Source organism: Delphinapterus leucas, unplaced genomic scaffold, assembly GCF_059928025.1.
Source record: "Delphinapterus leucas isolate spDelLeu-1000000601 "Yukka" unplaced genomic scaffold, BTC_Dleu_Yukka2 spDelLeu_asBTCV2_sq25, whole genome shotgun sequence".
In the NCBI taxonomy this organism is placed as follows: Eukaryota; Metazoa; Chordata; class Mammalia; order Artiodactyla; family Monodontidae; genus Delphinapterus; species Delphinapterus leucas.
The window spans coordinates 12,180,253-12,198,651 of NW_028322234.1; the positions used below are offsets into that span (position 1 = coordinate 12,180,253).

The 18,399-nt window shown below is 53.7% G+C and overlaps 1 protein-coding gene across 3 annotated transcripts in view; it reads right to left on the reverse strand.

Annotated features, from left to right (window-relative positions):
- Positions 1 to 18,399, reverse strand: part of PDE4A (phosphodiesterase 4A) — a 39,018-nt gene that overhangs the window by 13,286 nt on the left and 7,333 nt on the right. The window contains exons 1-6 of one of the 3 annotated variants that reach the window (XM_022557203.3): positions 15,598 to 15,773; positions 3,461 to 3,652; positions 2,491 to 2,527; positions 2,300 to 2,370; positions 1,449 to 1,498; positions 1,157 to 1,269 (exon numbers count right to left, since the gene is read on the reverse strand). In XM_022557203.3, coding sequence (XP_022412911.1) covers positions 1,157 to 1,269; positions 1,449 to 1,498; positions 2,300 to 2,370; positions 2,491 to 2,527; positions 3,461 to 3,652; positions 15,598 to 15,734 — 600 coding nt within the window. In that variant the 5' untranslated portion in view covers positions 15,735 to 15,773. Of the gene's footprint in view, positions 1 to 1,156; positions 1,270 to 1,448; positions 1,499 to 2,299; positions 2,371 to 2,490; positions 2,528 to 3,460; positions 3,653 to 15,597; positions 15,774 to 17,102; positions 17,449 to 18,399 lie in introns of those variants that run through there. The other 2 variants (XM_022557202.3, XM_022557201.3) reach the window with 2 other exon arrangements.

Consider the following 18,399-nt stretch of genomic DNA (forward strand, 5'->3'; position numbering starts at 1 on the left):
AGAGTCACAACTCTGTTGTTCAACACATTTATAGGTATATAGTTGACCTCACAGAAATACAAATGCCTTCAGACACACCCCTTCCAAGAACGCAGACTCACACTCAGATGTGGAGACACACACTAAGGGATAAACACCCAGATACTGGACACACTTACAGACACACTCAACACACCCACAGACACACTTGTAAACAAACACAAATACCCATGTGTCCTTAGACACATATGTGCCCTGACAAATCCATAAAGGGATACTCACACTCACAGATACACACGCACACACCCCATCGTAGAAATACACCCACAGACCTACATTCAGAGACACAGTCATATTCTCGGATGCTCAACACACCCTCAGGGACACAAGCGCCCTCAGACTCACATGTTCCCAGACAAACCTCCACCCATGGGTGTATGCACCCCACAACACAGACACCTCTACCTGCACATTCATTTCCTGATAGGCATCCTCCCACAAGGGCTGCTACCATGCTGCACAACTCCAGGAGGTGTCATTCACATTGCCTGCTTTCTGAATGGCGTCCCCTGGAGTTGTGCAGTGCACAGTCTGCACAGCTGTACATGGAAGCCTGGCACCCTCTCCCACAGCCCTGCAAGCGTGCGCACACACACACAAAGAGTTACAAACACATGGAGATATACACTCAGATTCACATCTGGGCCAACTCACACCTCTAGCCATACACACCCCTCTGCCACAGCCCCCCACACTTACAGCCCCACGTAATCAGCTGTGCACACCCATACACACTCCATAGATACACACGTGCATGCCACTCCTGCCGGATCCTATTGGAACACACCTTCCCGCGCTGCAAATGTGTAGCCAACAAATCAACAGCCACATAGACCCATAGCCACAGATAGACATTCATAAACCATACAAACATACAACCCACCCCCCAGGAGAGATGGTCACCTACGGACACACACACACACACACAAACACGCACACACATACACCCCAGGGCCCCCCAGCCCTGGGAGAAGTCAGCATCTATAGGCGCTACAAAGTCCGCCCAGGGATTGACCCCACCCCATAGGCTCTAGCCACAGGCTGACCCCGCCCACCAGCCACGCCCCACAGTTAACCCCACCCCAGCAGTCGGCCCCACCCCACAGGCCTTGCCCACCTTGTGGGATGCCATCTCGCTGACAGAGCGGTAGGTCTGCATGGTCTCCAGCTGCTCCAGACACCAGTCGAGCTCCTCCAGCGTCTCCCGGGCCAACTGCTGACACGTCTCTTCTGGAGAAGGGGCGGCCAGGGCAGTGACTGAGAGGGTCCACATGCAGACCCCCAGAGGTGATGGGGGCCCACCAGGTGAGGAAGGTGCAGGGAGAGGGGGATGAGACAGTCTCCACGGGTGAGGGACCCCCCACTGGGGCAGCAAGAGGGGTCTTTCCCATCCCCCGGTGCTTAGTTACCTGATAGCGTGGCCTTGCAGACGGGGGTTGGGCCACCCAGCGGGGACCGCCTGCAAAGAAATGGGGCTCCAACAACAGCCTGGTCCTCCCCCATCTCTGCTTCCCCCTGTCCATGAAGAGTGCTGATTTTCCTTTTTCTGAGCCCTCTCTGTGTCCCAGGCATGCTGCCATGTACTCTGCCCGCAGCCTCTCACAGAGCCCCACAGGAACCCATTTTACAGATGAGGAAACTGACGCTCCAGGAGGTGAACTGACTTCCTCAAGACTACACGGCTGGTAGGGTCAGGTCCTGTGTCTCCAAAGTCCCTGCTTCCCTGACCATCCCTCCCCCCAGCTCCTTGAACATGAGGATGGCTCTGTCCCCCACTCCCAGAGGGACCAGCAGCTCTCAGCCACACCTCTGCCCCCAAATAATAACAACTACTTCTATTTAGTGAGCACTTACTATGTGCTGGGCAATATTCAAGCACTTTCTATATATCACCTTCTGAACTCCTCATAGCAGCTCTCTAATGGAGACACTATGAAATTCCCATATTATGGAGGGGAAACAGAGGCACCAGAGGATGCTATTTGCCCAGCAAGTTGGCATCAGGGCTAGGAGTGGCCCAGAGGCTGGGGTGGCTGGCCACCTAAGAACTCTGTCCAGACCCCTCCGTCTTTATTTATAAAAGTTTCTGCGTCTTAGGCATTCAAATCACAATGATTTACTGGCTCAGAGGGAGCTGTCACTTGAACAGAGGCTCAGAGAGGTCAAGTGCCTGCCTGAGGTCACACAGCAGCACGGGGAGTTGAACCCAGGTGTGCTGAGCCTCATGATCATGGGGCATTGGGGCCCAGCCTCCACTTACTTGTTGCTGGGAATGGGCACATTGGTCAGGAGGGAGAAGTTGCTGCGAACGCTCCGGAGACTGGCCAGCACCTGAGTTGGGGAGCCACAGTGAGGAAAGTGGTCCACCCAGAGGGGCAGCGGGGGCTGGGCCCCTGTCCCCAAGTGTGGTGTAAGGTTAGAGCCCCTCCCTCCTTAGGGGAGGGGTCTTACCTGGGCGAACGGTGTCACGATGAGGTCCTCTGCATGCCTACAAGGACAGGGGCAGGTCAGGGGTCCTCACAGTGGGACCCCCAAGGGCCCGGGGTGGAGAGGGGCTGGGATGCAGGGAAGCAAGTCTCTGGGGGGGGGGTCACTCTGGGGGGGGGCTGGGCCCAGGGAGGCTGGTGGGCAGGAAGGGGGCTCTGTGGGTTGGTGGGGGGAGGACACTTACACCTCACAAGGGTGGCCATGCTGCGGGGGGCCGGGCAGGGAGAAGGGCTCAGGGGTGTGGGTGGGGCGGGGGGGCGGTGGGCGCAGAGACAAAAGGAGGGCGATGAACACACCGTAGGGGCTGGGCTTGGGGAGACCAGCGGCGGGGAGGGGGCGGAGGGCCGGAAGGAGCCGCGGGGAGGTGAGATGGATGCCTCGATGGGTAGGGGCAGGGCTGGAGGACTGGGTGAGAGGGAAGGGGGCTGAAGAGATCAGGAGTGTGCACACCTCCACAGGTGGTCATGATAAGGGGGGCTGGCTTTGGGAAGCCCGGAGTGCGGGAGGAAGAGGGGGTCAGCCAAGGTGGACACACCGGAAGCAAGTGGTGGCCAGGAGGGGCTGGCTCCCTTCTTGCTGGAGAGACGGGATGAGGTGGGCCAGGTCCCCAAAAACCAAGGGGTAGGAGTGGGCTTGGGCAGGTTGGGTAGGCGGGTACTATATGGACTTGAGTCTAGGCTGGGCCTGAGGGAGGGGTTCACCGTGGCTGGGCAGGGGGCAGAGATAGGGTGGGCGCTCATACACCACTGGGTGGACATGCTACAGAGGGACTGAGCCCTCGACAGGGGATAAGGGTGCTGTTTACTTTTCACTAGGGAGGACGGGTGTGCAGGTGGACGGGGACTTGGGCAGTGTCCCCCTCCTTGCTGGGAAGGGCAGCTTGTGCTGGGGCCAGGCCTGGAAGAGGTGGCGGGTAGGGATCGGGGGTGCTCACGCCTCGCTGGTGACCGACGAGTTCCGGGACATGGTCTTGGGTGACATGTCATAGTCGCTGTCTGAGCGGTAAAGAAAGGATTCTCGGCGCTGGCTGGTGGCCGCCCCAGCGTGTAGCACGAGTCCCGGGCTCGCCTGCGAGTCCAGGGGGCTGCGGCCTGGCGATGGCGTCGGCCCATTCTCCGCCTCCAAGCTGCAAGGGGCAGGCAGGAAGAGGAGTCAGGGGGGCTGAGATGGCATTGGGGGGGTGGGTCAAGAGGAATAAGGGGACCAAGGAAATTCCTGGCAGAGAGACAGGTACCCCAAAAGAGATGGGAGACAGGAAATGACAGAGATCAGTGACTGAGCGCCTTTGTGGGCCAGGTCCTGTTGCAGGAGCTGGAGACACAGCAGGGACCAAGACAGACCATGATCTGCCCTCACAGAGATGACACGGGGAGGGCTAGACTATCAAAAGGTTAACCTAGCAGCAACACACACCCCCAAAAGTCGTGGGGTCTTCCTTGGCTCTGTTTTTTCCTTTGCACCTCAAATCAACCAAATTTGTTCAGAATCTGTCCGCTTTGCACCCCCTTCCTCCGCCAGCCCCACCTTATCACTTGCCTGGACCAGTACATTTGCCTCTGCCCTGGTCCCCAGCTCCTGTCTTTGCCCCTCAGTCTGCTCTCCTACAGCAGCCAGAGGGAGGCTGTGAACACCTGCGTCAGGTCACATCGCTCCCCTTCTCAGAACCTTCTATGGCTCCCAGCTCACTCAAAGCAAAAGCCAAAGTCCTCGCTGTGCCCACAGACCCTGCCCCACGACCTCCCAGTCTACCCCTCACGTACTCTGCTCCAGCCATGATGGCCGTCTTACTGTTCCTTAACATTCCAGATACATTCCTGCCTCAGGGCCTTTGAACATCCCTTTGCCCAGATCTCCATTGGCGCCTCCTTCACTTCCTTCAGGCTCCTTCTCAAATGTTGCCTCCTCAGGAAGGCCTCTCCTGACCAACCCATCTAAAATGTCAACTCCTGCCCTTATATTTCACATTTCCCTTCCTTAAAATAAATACTACTTACCTGACACATTCTATATTTTACTCTTCACTGTTTGCCTTCCCTTCTAGAACTAAGCTCTGCAGGGCAAGGACTTTTGTCTGCTTTGTTCACTACTGTATACTTTAGGCCAAGAACATGGCCTGACATGCAGTGGATGGCCAAGAGATGTCAATCGCATGAATCAATGTACGAGTGAATGAATGAATATATGGACTGCCATGCAGAGAATTAAAATGAGGTGGGTAGGGCTTCCCTGGTGGCGCAGTGGTTGAGAGTCCGCCTGCCGATGCAGGGGACACGGGTTCGCGCCCCGGTCCGGGAGGATCCCACATGCCGCAGAGCGGCTGGGCCCGTGAGCCATGGCCGCTGAGCCTGCGCGTCCGGAGCCTGTGCTCCACAGCGGGAGAGGCCACAGCAGTGAGAGGCCCGTGTACCGCAGAAAAAAGAAAAATGAGGTGGGTGACTGGAGAGGTGATTTTAGCTGATATGGTTGAGACGGGCCTCTCTGAGGAAGTGATATCTGCAGGATATCTTTCAGGAGTAGGTCCTGAAAGATGAGAAGGTGTAGGCCACAGGTCAGGAGGTAGGAGAAAGTACTCCAGGGTGAGGAAACAGCAAGTGCAAACGCCCGCTGGCAGGATTTGGTTTTTGTTGGAGGACCAGCAAGGAAACTGGTGTGGCTTGAGCAGAAATACAGACAGATGACAGAGACAGGACACAGCCTGGTGGCACTGGCAAGACAGACCCTCAGGATGAGTCAGGGAAAAGCTGGCTGTGCCACTTCCCGGCTGTGAAAGATGGAATTTCAGTTTCCTCATCTACAAAATTGGGACAACCACCATCTGCCTCAGGCCATCCAGGTGACCAGTGTCAACACAGGCAAAACGCTCAGAATGGTGCCTAACAAAGAGCTCAGAAAACACTGGCAACTATAAGTCTATCAGCCTCATATATGCCACCTGGGGAGTGAACTCAGCAAGGCAATCAGTATGAAGATTTGAGGATGAGAGTGGGGAGCTGTGTGCCTGTGACATGCTGTGTGACTTCAAGAAGGTCACTGCCTCCTCTGGTCTGTTACTCTTCAAGTCAGGGGGTTAGTAGACTGGTCAGCCGACTTCAGGCAATGCTTTGGTGGGTACAAGGGGGTAGGGGGAAGAAATAGAACCCTCCCTCCCTTTCTGGTCCTACTACTGAATGTCAGCCTAAGATTTTATTTGAATGTTCCCTCTGCCAAGAAATAAATCTGAAATCTCCTAGGCCAGGACAGTGATATCAATTTCCATATATTGGGCCTTTCTTCCGGGCCAGTCCTGGGGTGAGGGAATGGGGAAGGACTTCATTGCCTCCATTTTACAGATGAAGAAACTAAGGTTCAGAGAGGAGAATGATTGGCTCTGCGTCACACAGCAAGGTCATGGTGGGGTCAGAATTCAAACCAAAGTCTTGTGATTCCTCAGACCAAAATGTTAACTGCTGCCCTCTGCCGACTTGACCCCCATCAGAGCACATTCCTCCACTTAGAGCAAATGTTTCCAGGGGTCAGGTGGCCAACATAAAAAGCAGAGTGGAGCTGGGGACCCTGACCAACCAGATGTTCCAATTTTAGTAAAGAAACCAGAAATTTTAAATAGTCAAAAATTCCAACTTCTTTTAAAAACAAACTTCAAAAAACGTTTTAAAAACACTGAAAACTGCTCTGCAAAAGACACTGTCAAGAGAATAAAAAGACAAGCTATAGACTGGGAGAAAATATCCGACAAAGGACTTGTGGCCAGCGTACATGATGAACTCTGAAAACTCAATAATAAGAAGACAAATAACTCAGTGAAAAAATGAGCAAAAGCATGGTCAGTTCACCAAAGAAGATATACAGATGGCAAATCAGCACAGGAAACATCATTCCTCCTTAGGGAAATGCAAATTAAAACCATGGACTATCACTTCACACCTGCTAGGATGCTAAACAAATGAAAACTGACAACGATATCAAGTGATGATAAGGATTCAGAGCAACTGGAACTCCCATTCATTGCTGATGGGAATGCAAAGTGGTACAGCCACTCTGGAAGACACTTGGTCAGTTTCTTATGAAATTAAACACACGCTTATTGTACAAGCCAACGAATCCACTCCTATATATTTACCCAAGAGAAATAAAAACATACTTCTACTCAAAAACCTGCTGACTGACGTTTAGAGCAGTTCTGTTCATAGTCACCAAAAACTAGAAACAACCAAATCAAGTGTGCGTCAACTGGTGGATGGATAAACTGTAGCAGAGCCATGCCATGGAATACTATTCAGCAATTTCAGAAACACAAACATGAACTACAGATCTTCCTTGACTTATGACAGGGTTATGTCCTGATAAACCCACCATAAATTGAAAATATCGATAGCTGAAAATGCATTTAATACACCTAAACTACCTACATCACAGTGTAGCCTAGCCTACCTGAAACGTGCTCAGAGCACTTACATGAGCCTACGGTTGGGCAAAATAATCTAACACAAAGCATATTTTATAATAAAGTGCCGAATATCTCATGTAATTTATGGAGTACTGTACTGAAACTGAAAAACAGAGCGGTTGTATGGGTCTAGAATGGTTGTAAGTGTATCAATTGTTTACCCTCGTGATCGCGTGGCTGGCTGGGAGCTGCGGCTTGCTGCCGCTGCCCAGGATCACAAGAGAGAATCAGACCACATGTTACTAACCCAGGAAAATATCAAAATTTGAGGTACGGTTTCTACTGAATGCGTATTGCTTTCACATCATTATGAAGTTGAGAAATCATAAGTCGAACTGTCATAAGTCGGGGATCATAAGTACTGTGAAAGAATAAATATATATATTTGGCCTCAGCCTTGGTTTCCTGGTACACAGTTCCTAAAACCCTGGAAATCTCCACAGTAATAGGTATCTTTTTGTATGCTAACGAGATGACGGACTGCTAGGGACTCCTGGACAGCCTCTGGATGGGGGCTGGTTGCCAGGAGAGCCAACCATGTGATTAGAGAGGCTGGACCAGTTCAGGGACCAGGACTGGAGGTTGAGTTAATCACCAGTGGAATGGCCAATGGTTTAGTCAATCGTGGCTACATAATGAAGCCACCATCAAAATCCCTAAATGACACGGTTTGGAGAGCTGCTGGGTTGCTGAACATATCAAGGTGCTGGGAAGGTGGCACACCCGGGGAAGCTCCAAGTCCCTCCCCCAATTCCTCTTTCTATGTATCACTTCCATCTGGCTGTTCCTGAGTTGTATCTTTTAAAATAAACCAGGAGGGGCTTCCCTGGTGGCGCGGTGGTTGAGAGTCCGCCTGCCGATGCAGGGGACACAGGTTCGTGCCCCAGTCCAGGAAGATCCCACATGTTGCGGAGCGGCTGGGCCCGTGAGCTATGGCCGCTGAGCCTGTGCATCCGGAGCCTGTGCTCCGCAACGGGAGAGGCCACAACAGTGAGAGGCCCGCGTGCCACAAAAAAATAAATAAAATAAAATAAACCAGGAGAGGAATACAAAAAATAAATTTTTAAAAATTAAAAAAACCCAAAAACCCCCCAGCAATCTAGTAAGTAAACTGGTTTCCTGAGTTCTGTGAACCGTTCTAGCAAATTATTGAACCAGAGGAGGGGGCTGTAGGTACCTCTGATTTATAGCTGGTCGCCCAAAAGCACAGGTGACAACCTGGATTTGAGACTGACATCTGAAGTGGGGGAGGTCTTGTGGGACTGAGCCCTTAACCTGTGGGATCTGCACGAACTCCAGTTAGTGTCAGAATTGAATTAAACTGTAGTTCACCCAGTTAATGTCCATAGAGTATTGGAGAATGGGTTGGTGTGGGGAAAAAACCAAACACATTTTGTGTCAGAAGTTTTCTGCGAAAGTAGAAAGAAACAGTTTCCTTTTTAACTACTCAAACACAAAATAACTTGGATGACTCTCAAATGAATTTTGCTAAGAGAAAGAAGCCAGTGGTGGGGATTACATGTGTCAAAACTCATACAACTGGGGCTTCCCTGGTGGCGCAGTGGTTGAGAGTCCGCCCGCCGAAGCAGGGGACACGGGTTCGTGCCCCGGTCCGGGAAGATACCACATGCCGCAGAGCGGCTGGGCCCGTGAGCCATGGCTGTTGAGCCTGCGCGTCTGGAGCCTGTGCTCCGCAACGGGAGAGGCCACAACAGTGAGAGGCCCACATACCACACACACACACAAAAAAACCTCATACAACTAATAAATGAATTTAGCCAAGTTGCAGGATATAAAATCAACACACAAAAGTCAGTTGCTTTTCTATGCCCTTAACAATGAACAAACTAAAAAGGATATTATGAAAACAATTCCACTTACCATAGCATCAGAATGATTAAGATACTTAGGAATAAACTTAACCAAGGAGGCAAAACCTCTGTATACTGAAAACTACAAAATGTTGCTGAAAGAAATTAAAAACACAAATAAATGGAAAGACATACCATATTCATGGACTGGAAGACTTAATAATGTCAAGATGTCCATACTACCCAAAGCAATCTACAGATTCAATGCCATCCCTATCAAAATTGCAACAATGTTCAGGACTTCCCGGGTGATGCAGTGGTTAAGAATCCATCTGCCAATGCAGGGGACACAGGTTCGATCTCTGGTCTGGGAAGATCCCACATGCCGCAGAGCAGCTAAGGCCATGCGCCACAACTACTGAGCCTGAGCGCCACAACTATTGAAACCCATGCACCTAGAGCCCGTGCTCCACAACAAGAAGCCACCGCAATAAGAAGCCTGCACACCACAATGAAGAGTAGCCCCAACTCGCTGCAACTAAAGAAAGCCCGCGGGCAGCAACGAAGTCCCAATGCAGCCAATAAATAAATAAATAAATGAAAAAAAAATTTAAAAATCCCAACAATGTTCTTTGTAGAAAAAAAAAACCCATCCTAGCATTCATATGGAATCTCAAGGAAACTGAAGAGCCAAAACAACCTTGGAAAAGAAGAACAAAGTTGGGGGACTCACACTTCCTGATTTCAAAACTTATTACAAAGCACAGTAATCAAAACAGTGTGGTACTGTATAAGACAGATGTATAGACCAATGGAATAGAATAGAAAGCCCAGAAATAAACCCTCACATACATGTGGTCAAATCATTTTCAACAAGGGAGACAAGACCATTCAATGGAGAAAGGACAGTCTTTTTAACAAATGGTGCTGGGAAAACTGGTTATCCTCTTACAAAAGAATGAAGTTGGAACCTTACCTTACTCCACATACAAAAATTAACCCCAACTAGATCAAAGACCTAAACATGAGGGCTAAAACTATAAAACTCTTAGAAGCTTCATGACATTGGATTTGGCAGTGATTTCTTGGATATGACATCAAAAGTACAGGCAACAGAAGAATAAATTGGAGTTCATCAAAGTTAAAAGCCTTTGTGCATCAAAAGACACTACTCAGGGGCTTCCCTAGTGGTGCAGTGGTTAAGAATCCGCCTGCCAATAGAGGGAACACGGGTTCGAGCCCTGGTCCGGGAAGATCCCACATGCCTTGGAGCAACTAAGCCCGTGTGCCACAACTACTGAGCCCGCGTGCCACAACTACTGAAGCCCGCACACCTAGAGCCTGAGCTCCGCAACAAGAGAAGCCACCGCAATGAGAAGCCCTTGCGCCGCAACGAAGAGTAGCCCCTGCTCACCGCAACTAGAGAAAGCTGGCGCACAGCAATGAAGACCCAACGCAGCCAAAAAACAAAAAAAAAAAGAAAGAATAAATAAAAATAAATTAAAAAAAAGAAAAAGACAGTATTCAGGGAGTGAAAAGGTAATCCACAGAATGGGAGAACATTTCTTTTTTTTTGCGGTATGCGGGCCTCTCACTGTTGTGGCCTCTCCCACCGCGGAGCACAGGCTCCGGACGCGCAGGCTCAGCGGCCATGGCTCACGGGCCCAGCCGCTCCACGGCATGTGGTCTCTTCCCGGACTGGGGCACGAACCCGTGTCCCCTGCATCGGCAGGCGGACTCTCAACCACTGCGCCACCAGGGAAGCCCCAGGAGAACATTTTTTTAAATAGTTTTTTTTGTTTGTTTGTTTGCTTGTTTTTGCCCGCACCACGGGGCATGCAGGATCTTAGTTCCCCGACCAGGGATTGAACCTGCGCACCCTGCAGTGGAAGCGTGGAGTCTTAACCACTGGACCACGAGGGAAGTCCCGGGAGAACGTTTTTGCAAATCTCATATTTGACAAGGGATTAATGTTCTAGACTATATAAAGAACTCCTAAAACTCAACAACAACAACAACAACAAAACAAACAACCCAATTAAAAAGTGGGAGGGAATTCCCTGGTGGTCCAGTGGTTAGAACTCCGTGCTCTCACTGCTGAGGGCCTGGGTTTGATCCCTCGTTGCGGAACTAAGATCCCACAAGCCACGTGCGTGGCAAAAAAAAAAAAAAAAAAAAAAGAGTGGGAAAAGCACTTAAATAAACATTTCTTCACAGAAGATATACAGATGGACAATAAACATGAGAAGATGCTCAACACCACTGGTCATTAGGGAAATGCAAATCAAAACCCCAATGAGAGGGACTTCCCTGATGGCGCAGTGGTTAAGAATCCGCCTGCCAGTGCAGGGGACACGGGTTTGATCCCTGGTCCGGGAAGATCCCACATGCCACGGAGCAACTAAGCCCGTGTGCCACAACTACTGAGCCTGCGCTCTAGAGCCCGCGAGCCACAACTAGTGAGCCCGCATGCCATAACTACTGAAGCCTACGCACCTAGAACCCATGCTGCACACTAAGAGAAGCCACCACAATGAGAAGCCCACGCACTGCAATGAAGAGTAGCCCCCGATCACCACAACTAGAGAAAGCCCGCGTGCAGCAACGACGACCCAACGCAGCCAAATATAAATAAACTTATATAAAAAGAAATCCCGGGGCTTCCCTCGTGGCGCAGTGATTGAGAGTCTGCCTGCCGATGCAGGGGACACGGGTTCGTGCCCCGGTCCGGGAAGATCCCACATGCCGCGGAGCGGCTGGGCCCGTGAGCCATGGCCGCTGAGCCTGCGCGTCCGGAGCCTGTGCTCCGCAACGGGAGAGGCCACAACAGTGAGAGGCCTGCGTACCGCAGAAGGAAAAAAAAAAAAAAAAAGAAATCCCAATGAGATACCACTGCATACCCATCAGGATAGCTATTATTAAAAAAAAAAAAAAAAAAAAAAAAGGAAAATAACAAGTGTTGGGGAGCACGTGGAGGAATCAGAATACTTGTGCGCTGCTGGTGGGAATACAAAATGGTGAAGCCAGTGCGGAAAAGAGTTTGGCAGCTCCTCAAAAACTTAAGTACAGAATTACCACGTGATCCAGCAAAGCTAACTCCTCAGTATGTACACCCCAAGGAACTGAATGGCAGGACTCCAACAGATACCTGTACACCAATGTTCCTAGCGGCATTATTTACAACAGCCAAAAGGTAGAAACAACTCAAATGCCCATTAATGGGTGAATAAAGAAAATGTGGTATATATATACAATAAAATATTACTCAGCCTTAAAAAGAAAGGAAATTCTGCATGTTTCAACATGAATGAACCTTGAAAACATTACGCTAAATGAAATACGCCAGACACAAAAGGACAAATATTGTACAATTCCACTTACATGAGGTCCCTAGAGGAGTCAAATTCATAGAAACAGAAAGTAGAATGGTGGGTGCCAGGGGCTGAGGGAGTGGGAATGGGGAGTTAGTGTTTAATGGGGACAGAGTTTCAGCTTAGGAAGATGAAAAAATCCTGGAAATGGATGGTGGTGATGGTTGCAGAACAATGTGGTTGTACTTAATGACTGAATTGTACACTCAAGTTAAAATGGTAAATTTTATTATGCATATTTTACACAATTTAAAAGAAACCCTTATGCAATATATACTAAAAAGGCTGAATTTTGGGAATTCCCTGGCAGTCCAGTGGTTAGGACTCTGTGCTTACACTGCCAGGGCCCTGGTTTGATCCCTGGTCGCAGAACTAAGATCCCACAAGCTGCAGCACAGCCAAAAACAAGGTGAATTTTACTTTATGTTAATTTTTTAAAGTAAATTTTAAAAAAACACAAAACACTCAGGGACTTCCCTGGTGGCGCAGTGGTTAAGAATCCGCCTGCCAATGCAGGGAACACGGGTTCGAGCCCTGGTCCGCGAAGATACCACATGCCATGGAGCAACTAAGCCCGTGCGCCACAACTACTGAGCCTGCGCGCCTAGAGCTTGTGCTCCATAACAAGAGAAGCCACCACAGTGAGAAGCCCCTGCACTGCAACGAAGAGTAGCCCCCGCTCGCCGCAACTAGAGAGAAAGCCCGCACGCAGCAACGAGGACCAAATGCAGCCAAAAAAAAAAACCACGCTCAGGAATGAAAATACTCTTAGATCATGAGCTTGGGCCTTTGATGATAATGCCCATTTATTAAGCACCTGCTGTGTACTGGGTGCCAGGTTAGATCCTTTAAGCTTATAGTAATAATAATAAGATATTTATTCAGTATCTGTTGTGTGCCTAGCACCATCAAAGTGCTTTGTACACGTGAACCCAATGAGGTCTCCCACTAACTCTGTGAGTTGGGTTCTGTTAACGTCCTGGGTCAACGAGGAGGCGGAGGTGCAGAGAAGCAGCGAGGGCTTGGTGGCTTTGCTGCCTGCGAACCATGTCCTGTCTCCCAAGGCCCAGCCTGGGCGTTTTGGCTCTGCTGAGTGCCCCTGTGGAGGGGAGAGGAACATAGTTCCATACTGAGGACCTCAACCCCGCCCCAGGAACTGAAGCCACAGTTCGTTGGGGGAAGGTGAGACCCAAGTCCAGAGGGCGCCCGACTAGCCTTGCGGGCAGATCCTGCAGCCCCAGGGGACTCAGCTCACGTAAGCAGGAGCCCAGAGGCCGGGATGGGAAGAGGAGGCTCCCTGGGGCCCTGCTGTTTGTGCTTCCAGGAGCAAATGTCCCCTGGGCTGTGGAAGGGCAGAGGAGAATCGGGCCTGTTGAACTGCAGCCTGAGTGTGTGTCTTTGTTTGTGTGTGTGTGTGTGTCTGTGTGTGTATGGGGGTGGGGTCTCAGCTACCCCTCAGAACCAAACCCCAGAGCTGTGGGAACTCACCCCTCCCTGACATGCCACTGCTCAGCGTGGCCAAAGTCAGGCTGGAGGCTGTTCCAGCAATGTCCCAATGGGACCTGAAGCCACAAATCAGAGTCAAGGGCAGCCGACAGGCCCTGACATCACAGCCACACACCCAGACACTTCATCACAAAGGAAACGACTTGCCCAAGGCTCCCCTTTGGACAGGCTGACCACTTGATGGCATTCTCAGTTGAAGCTGCTACCTGCCTCCACCCCTCTGGGGCCCCGAGGCCTGCCCACCTGGGCTCCCAGAGCATCAGATTGGGCCTCTGCAGGGCTGTGCAGCCTAGGGGCAGATCCAGGCTTCAGAGAGTTCTGGGAAAGAAACAAGCAGGGGAGTGGGGGTGGCCAGGAAAGGGGACACATCCCAGTTGGTAAAGATCGTAACAATGAGAGTAGCCAGCTGCTACTGACGGTCACATGCTAGGCACTCTGCTATCCCTGGGTGTGTACTGATGCCCCATTTTCCAGAGAAGGAAACTGAGGCACAAACGGGATGAGTAACTTGGCTAGTGGTAAAGCCAGGATTTGAACCAGGGCAGCCGGGCTACAAGGCTGCCCAGGAAATCACTGGGTGTCCGTCTCCCCCAGGCAGGCCTGGCATCTCCCTGGGCTCCCTGCCCCACTCCACCTGACTGCCTTGTAGGAGGTGCCAAGCAGGCTTCATGGAAAGGCCTGGCATTTGCTTTGTGAAGGTCACACGGAGGTTGGGGGCGGGCGCTGGTGTGTGTCTGCCAGGAGGGTGCAGGGTGCCAGGTGACACGGCAGTTTGTGGGGCTGGGGGTGCAAGGGGGGTCTGTGTGTGTGTGAGTCGGGGTGTGTGTGCACACTCAGGAGCCCCTGTGTGCATATAGTGTGGATTTGTATGTGTGTGTGTGTGAGCGGGGTCTGGGTGTTGGTGGTGCCTGTGTGTATCTGTGTATCTATGTCTGTGTCTGTATGACCTTGGGAGAGGGTACCTGTGTGCTGCACATGGGCCCTGACTCCTCAGTGGGTATGAGGTTGAAAGCTGTGTGTGGCCATGTGCAGGTGGGAATCGGGCCTGGGTGTGTGTTGCAGTGACAGTGTGCACCTGGGGTCAGCGCAGTGTACGCGAGGCTGTGTGAGACCAGGGTTTCTGCGGTGTTTGTCACCATGGCCATGGGTCACCTGTGGGGTTCTCTTTTTGGCCCCGTCAGCCAGAAGACCCATGCCTAGCACAGTACACACCAGGTGATCTCGATTACCCTGTGTGTGGGTGTGTCTGTGTTTGTGTCCTGTGTAGCTGCATATGTGGAGTGCGTGTATCCACGTGGGAGAGCATGTGCATGTCTGGGTGTCTGAAGGGGTTGGTGCAGGGGAGCAGGTACAAGGCTGGAGCACCCTGAGAATTCTGAGAACCTAAAGACCACTTCTCTGCCTCAGCGCTGTCCAGCTGATTCTAAATACCCCCCAGGAGTTCCAGCAGGAACCTCCTCCCCACCCCCACCCCAGCTTGGTTTTCATCCTGGCAGCCCCAGCAAGGAAGAAGGGAGGGTAAGGCTGGAGGCACTGAGCAGAGCAGGGCCGGAGGGACGTGGCTTGAGGCCAGTAGCCCGGGAGTGGAGCCTGGGTGATGCAGGACACCCATATTTGCTGCTACGGTGAATGCCAGAAGCCCAGATTTGAGGCACAAAGAGGGTTAAGGGATCCCATCTTGGGTAAGCAGGAAGGGGGCAGGACCCAGCACCCATTCTGGGGGGCACCACCTGCAGGAAGCCCTCAGCAGCATCCAGACAGTTTAGGGCCAGGGAAGGGGGTGAGGCTCCAGACCAGACAGACCCTGTAAACCACTTTGGGGACTCCCCGCAAGGCAGAATGCTCCCCCACCCTACACACACACACACACACACACACACACACAGAGCAGCCAGAGCCCTCCGGTGGCAAAGGAAGGGACTGGCCGGGGGCCACCCACCTGACAAATCTGCCTGGAGGGTACCAACAGGTGTCCTCGTCGCTGAAGGAGAAGTGGACCAGGGACTCAGGGCCCGCGGGGGGCAGTGCCAGGGCAGGGGGCCGGGGTCGGGCCCGGCGTGCTGCACTGGAGCGCATGAGTGCCAAGCACCGTCGGGGCGCGCATGGGGACGGCTGCACGGTGGTGTGGCGCGCACTGCTCTCCAGGCCCTAGGTGTCTGCAGCCGTCGCCGGCGCCGCCTCCACACCCGCCCTCCCGGTGACCCTCCGCCCCCAGGGACGGCCCCGGGCGTTCGGGCACCACCCCCCCCACCCCCGTCCGCAGCGCCTGGGCGGGCTCCGCGCCTGCCTCCTCCTGCGGGGGCCCTGCGGAACTCTGCACATACTTCCCGCCTGCCTCCCTTCCCCCGGGCCTCGGAGGGTGCCCCGGGCTCCGGTTTCCCGGGTTCCGAGCCCTCCCCTGGCCCCGCCTTTTCCACCCCTTCCCTGACGTCGAGCTGGGCCCCCTGGAGGTCTCCGAACGCCGTGCGTCCTGCGTGGGGGAACGACTTGCCAGCGGGCGCAGTGCGGGGTCCGGTGACAAAAACCCGGGGGAGGGATGATGGATGCGGGGGAGGTGGAGTTGGGGGCGTGGGGGCGGCGTAACAGAGACAGCAGAGGCAGAGGTGAAGACAGCGACACCGAGAGAAACCGGAGACAGGCACTGATTTCCCCACACACACACTCTTCCCGACCCCACGCGGGCCTCCCAGGGGCCTCGACCCCTCCTCCTTATCTCTTCCCGCCCCGATCTCGTCCCCAAATCCGGACGCGGGCCCGCGTACTGTCCCTGCAGTGCCCTCTCTCAGCCTGTGTCTCCGGACTCAGGTTCTAAACAAGTGCACGCGGAGAGTATCGAGGAGAAGGGCAACCAGAGGACCTCTCCGGGCTCCGGAGAAGCCCCCGAAGCCAGCCCGTGCCTACCTCCGGGCCGCCAACCTCCGTTTCCAAGATAAACGGACACTGGAAAGCCAGACCGGATGTGGCCTCCACGCTCCTCACCCCCAAGCTGCCCGCCCCCGCGGCCCACCCCGGGTCTGGCCAGGAAGGGAACTTCCATTTGCCCTCCTTGCTCGGTGCACGCGGTAATATTCCAGTGCCTCCTGGCAAGGCAACCCCCAGAGGGCAGCGCTGGCCCCATTTCACAGGCCTGTGGACTAAGGATAACACAACTGAACACACGTCCCCACATCACCCTGGATGGCAGGTTGGCTTCACTCCCCCAAAGCCTGACCGCAGCTTCAGGTCTGCACAGGAAGTGGGAGGAACATAGCGTTTATTGAGCGCCTACTGCATGCCTTATCAGATGTCTCCACAGCAACCCTGGCGAGCAGACTTGATTTTTATCGCTGCCCTGTGACGGAAGAAAAAAAGTGAGGCTGACAGAGCCAGCTATGAACCCCAGACCCTGGCGCGCGCCTGATGGCCAGGGGGTACTCGAACCCACAGCCACCAGCGCGCACTTACCCGGCCCACGCCAGGCGACCGAAATCCTGAAAGCCACGCAGAAGCCGAAGGCGCCTGCGGAAAGTTGGGGACGGGCTGGCAAAGAAGACAGGCGAGGAAGGTGGCGAACGCGGGCGGCGGGGCGCGCGCGGGGCCGGGGGCTCGCGCAGGAACGCCTCGTCCTCGGTGGCCGCCGCTGCCGCCGCCGGGAAGGCCTCCAGCTGCAGTTCGGGTATGCGGCCCAGGCCGCGCGGCCGCGCCATGACTTCGGCGCAAGGCGCGGGTGGGGGGGCCGCAGGGCGGCCCAGCCTCGGCGGGCGCTGGGGAACAGCGCCGCCCGCCCCGCGCGGCCCACACAGGCCGGCCGCCCTACCCGCGGGCCCACGGGCCCCTCCCCTCCCGGCCGCCTCGGCCCTTCCGGCTACGCGCTGGGGCCGCCCCTGGGGCGGGGCGGGCCGGGGCCCCCACGCGCCGCGGTGAGGACACCCCACAGACGCCAGGGGCCCCCAGCAGTCCCTCTGCCGTCCTCACAATCGCCGGAAGCATCTCTACAAACACCTGGAATGCCCCCAGATCTCTGGGGTGCTCTCACACACACAGCCTCCACGATGTTGAGAGGTACTACAGACCTCAGGGTCATCCCCAGAGTCCCTCAGACTTAGATCTCCACAACCCTAAGGAGTGCCCCTACTACCCCTGAGCTGTCCTCACACAACCCAGAGGTACCCCCCAAATCCATGGGTTCCCCCACAAAACCCAAAGGTGCTCTGAGAGGCTCCCATAGACACCGGACACTCTCACAGCTCCCCAGATGTCCCCTCATTGTTACTGAAACATGCCCACAGACTCCAGGGGCACCCCAACAATCCCAGGATGCACCCACAAATGCCAGAGGTGCTCTGAGAGTCCACGAGAAACCCCTTCAGATCCCAGGACCACCACTATGTTTCCTCAGATGTCCGCCAAATCCCCTGGGGCAGTCCCACCATCTCTGAGTCATGCGGAGACCCTCCAAACACCCCAAGAATCCCCCACAGCCACAGAGCATTCCCACAGATCTCCGTGAGGGCCCCCCCAAATCCTAGGGTCCCTTAGAGGCCTCAGGAAGTCTTCCACAATCCCTCAGATCCCCTCCCCTAGTAGTTCCACAGCATTCCTGAGATGCCCCCAGAAGTGCAGAGAACCCAACATTACCTCAGGGGTGCCTTAGGACTCAGGGGACATTCCCATAACCATGGGGATGCCACCAAAATCCTGGGGTGCCCCCCCATAGATCCCAGGGGCACAACTAGATTCCTCCACAGGAGGAGGCTACCCC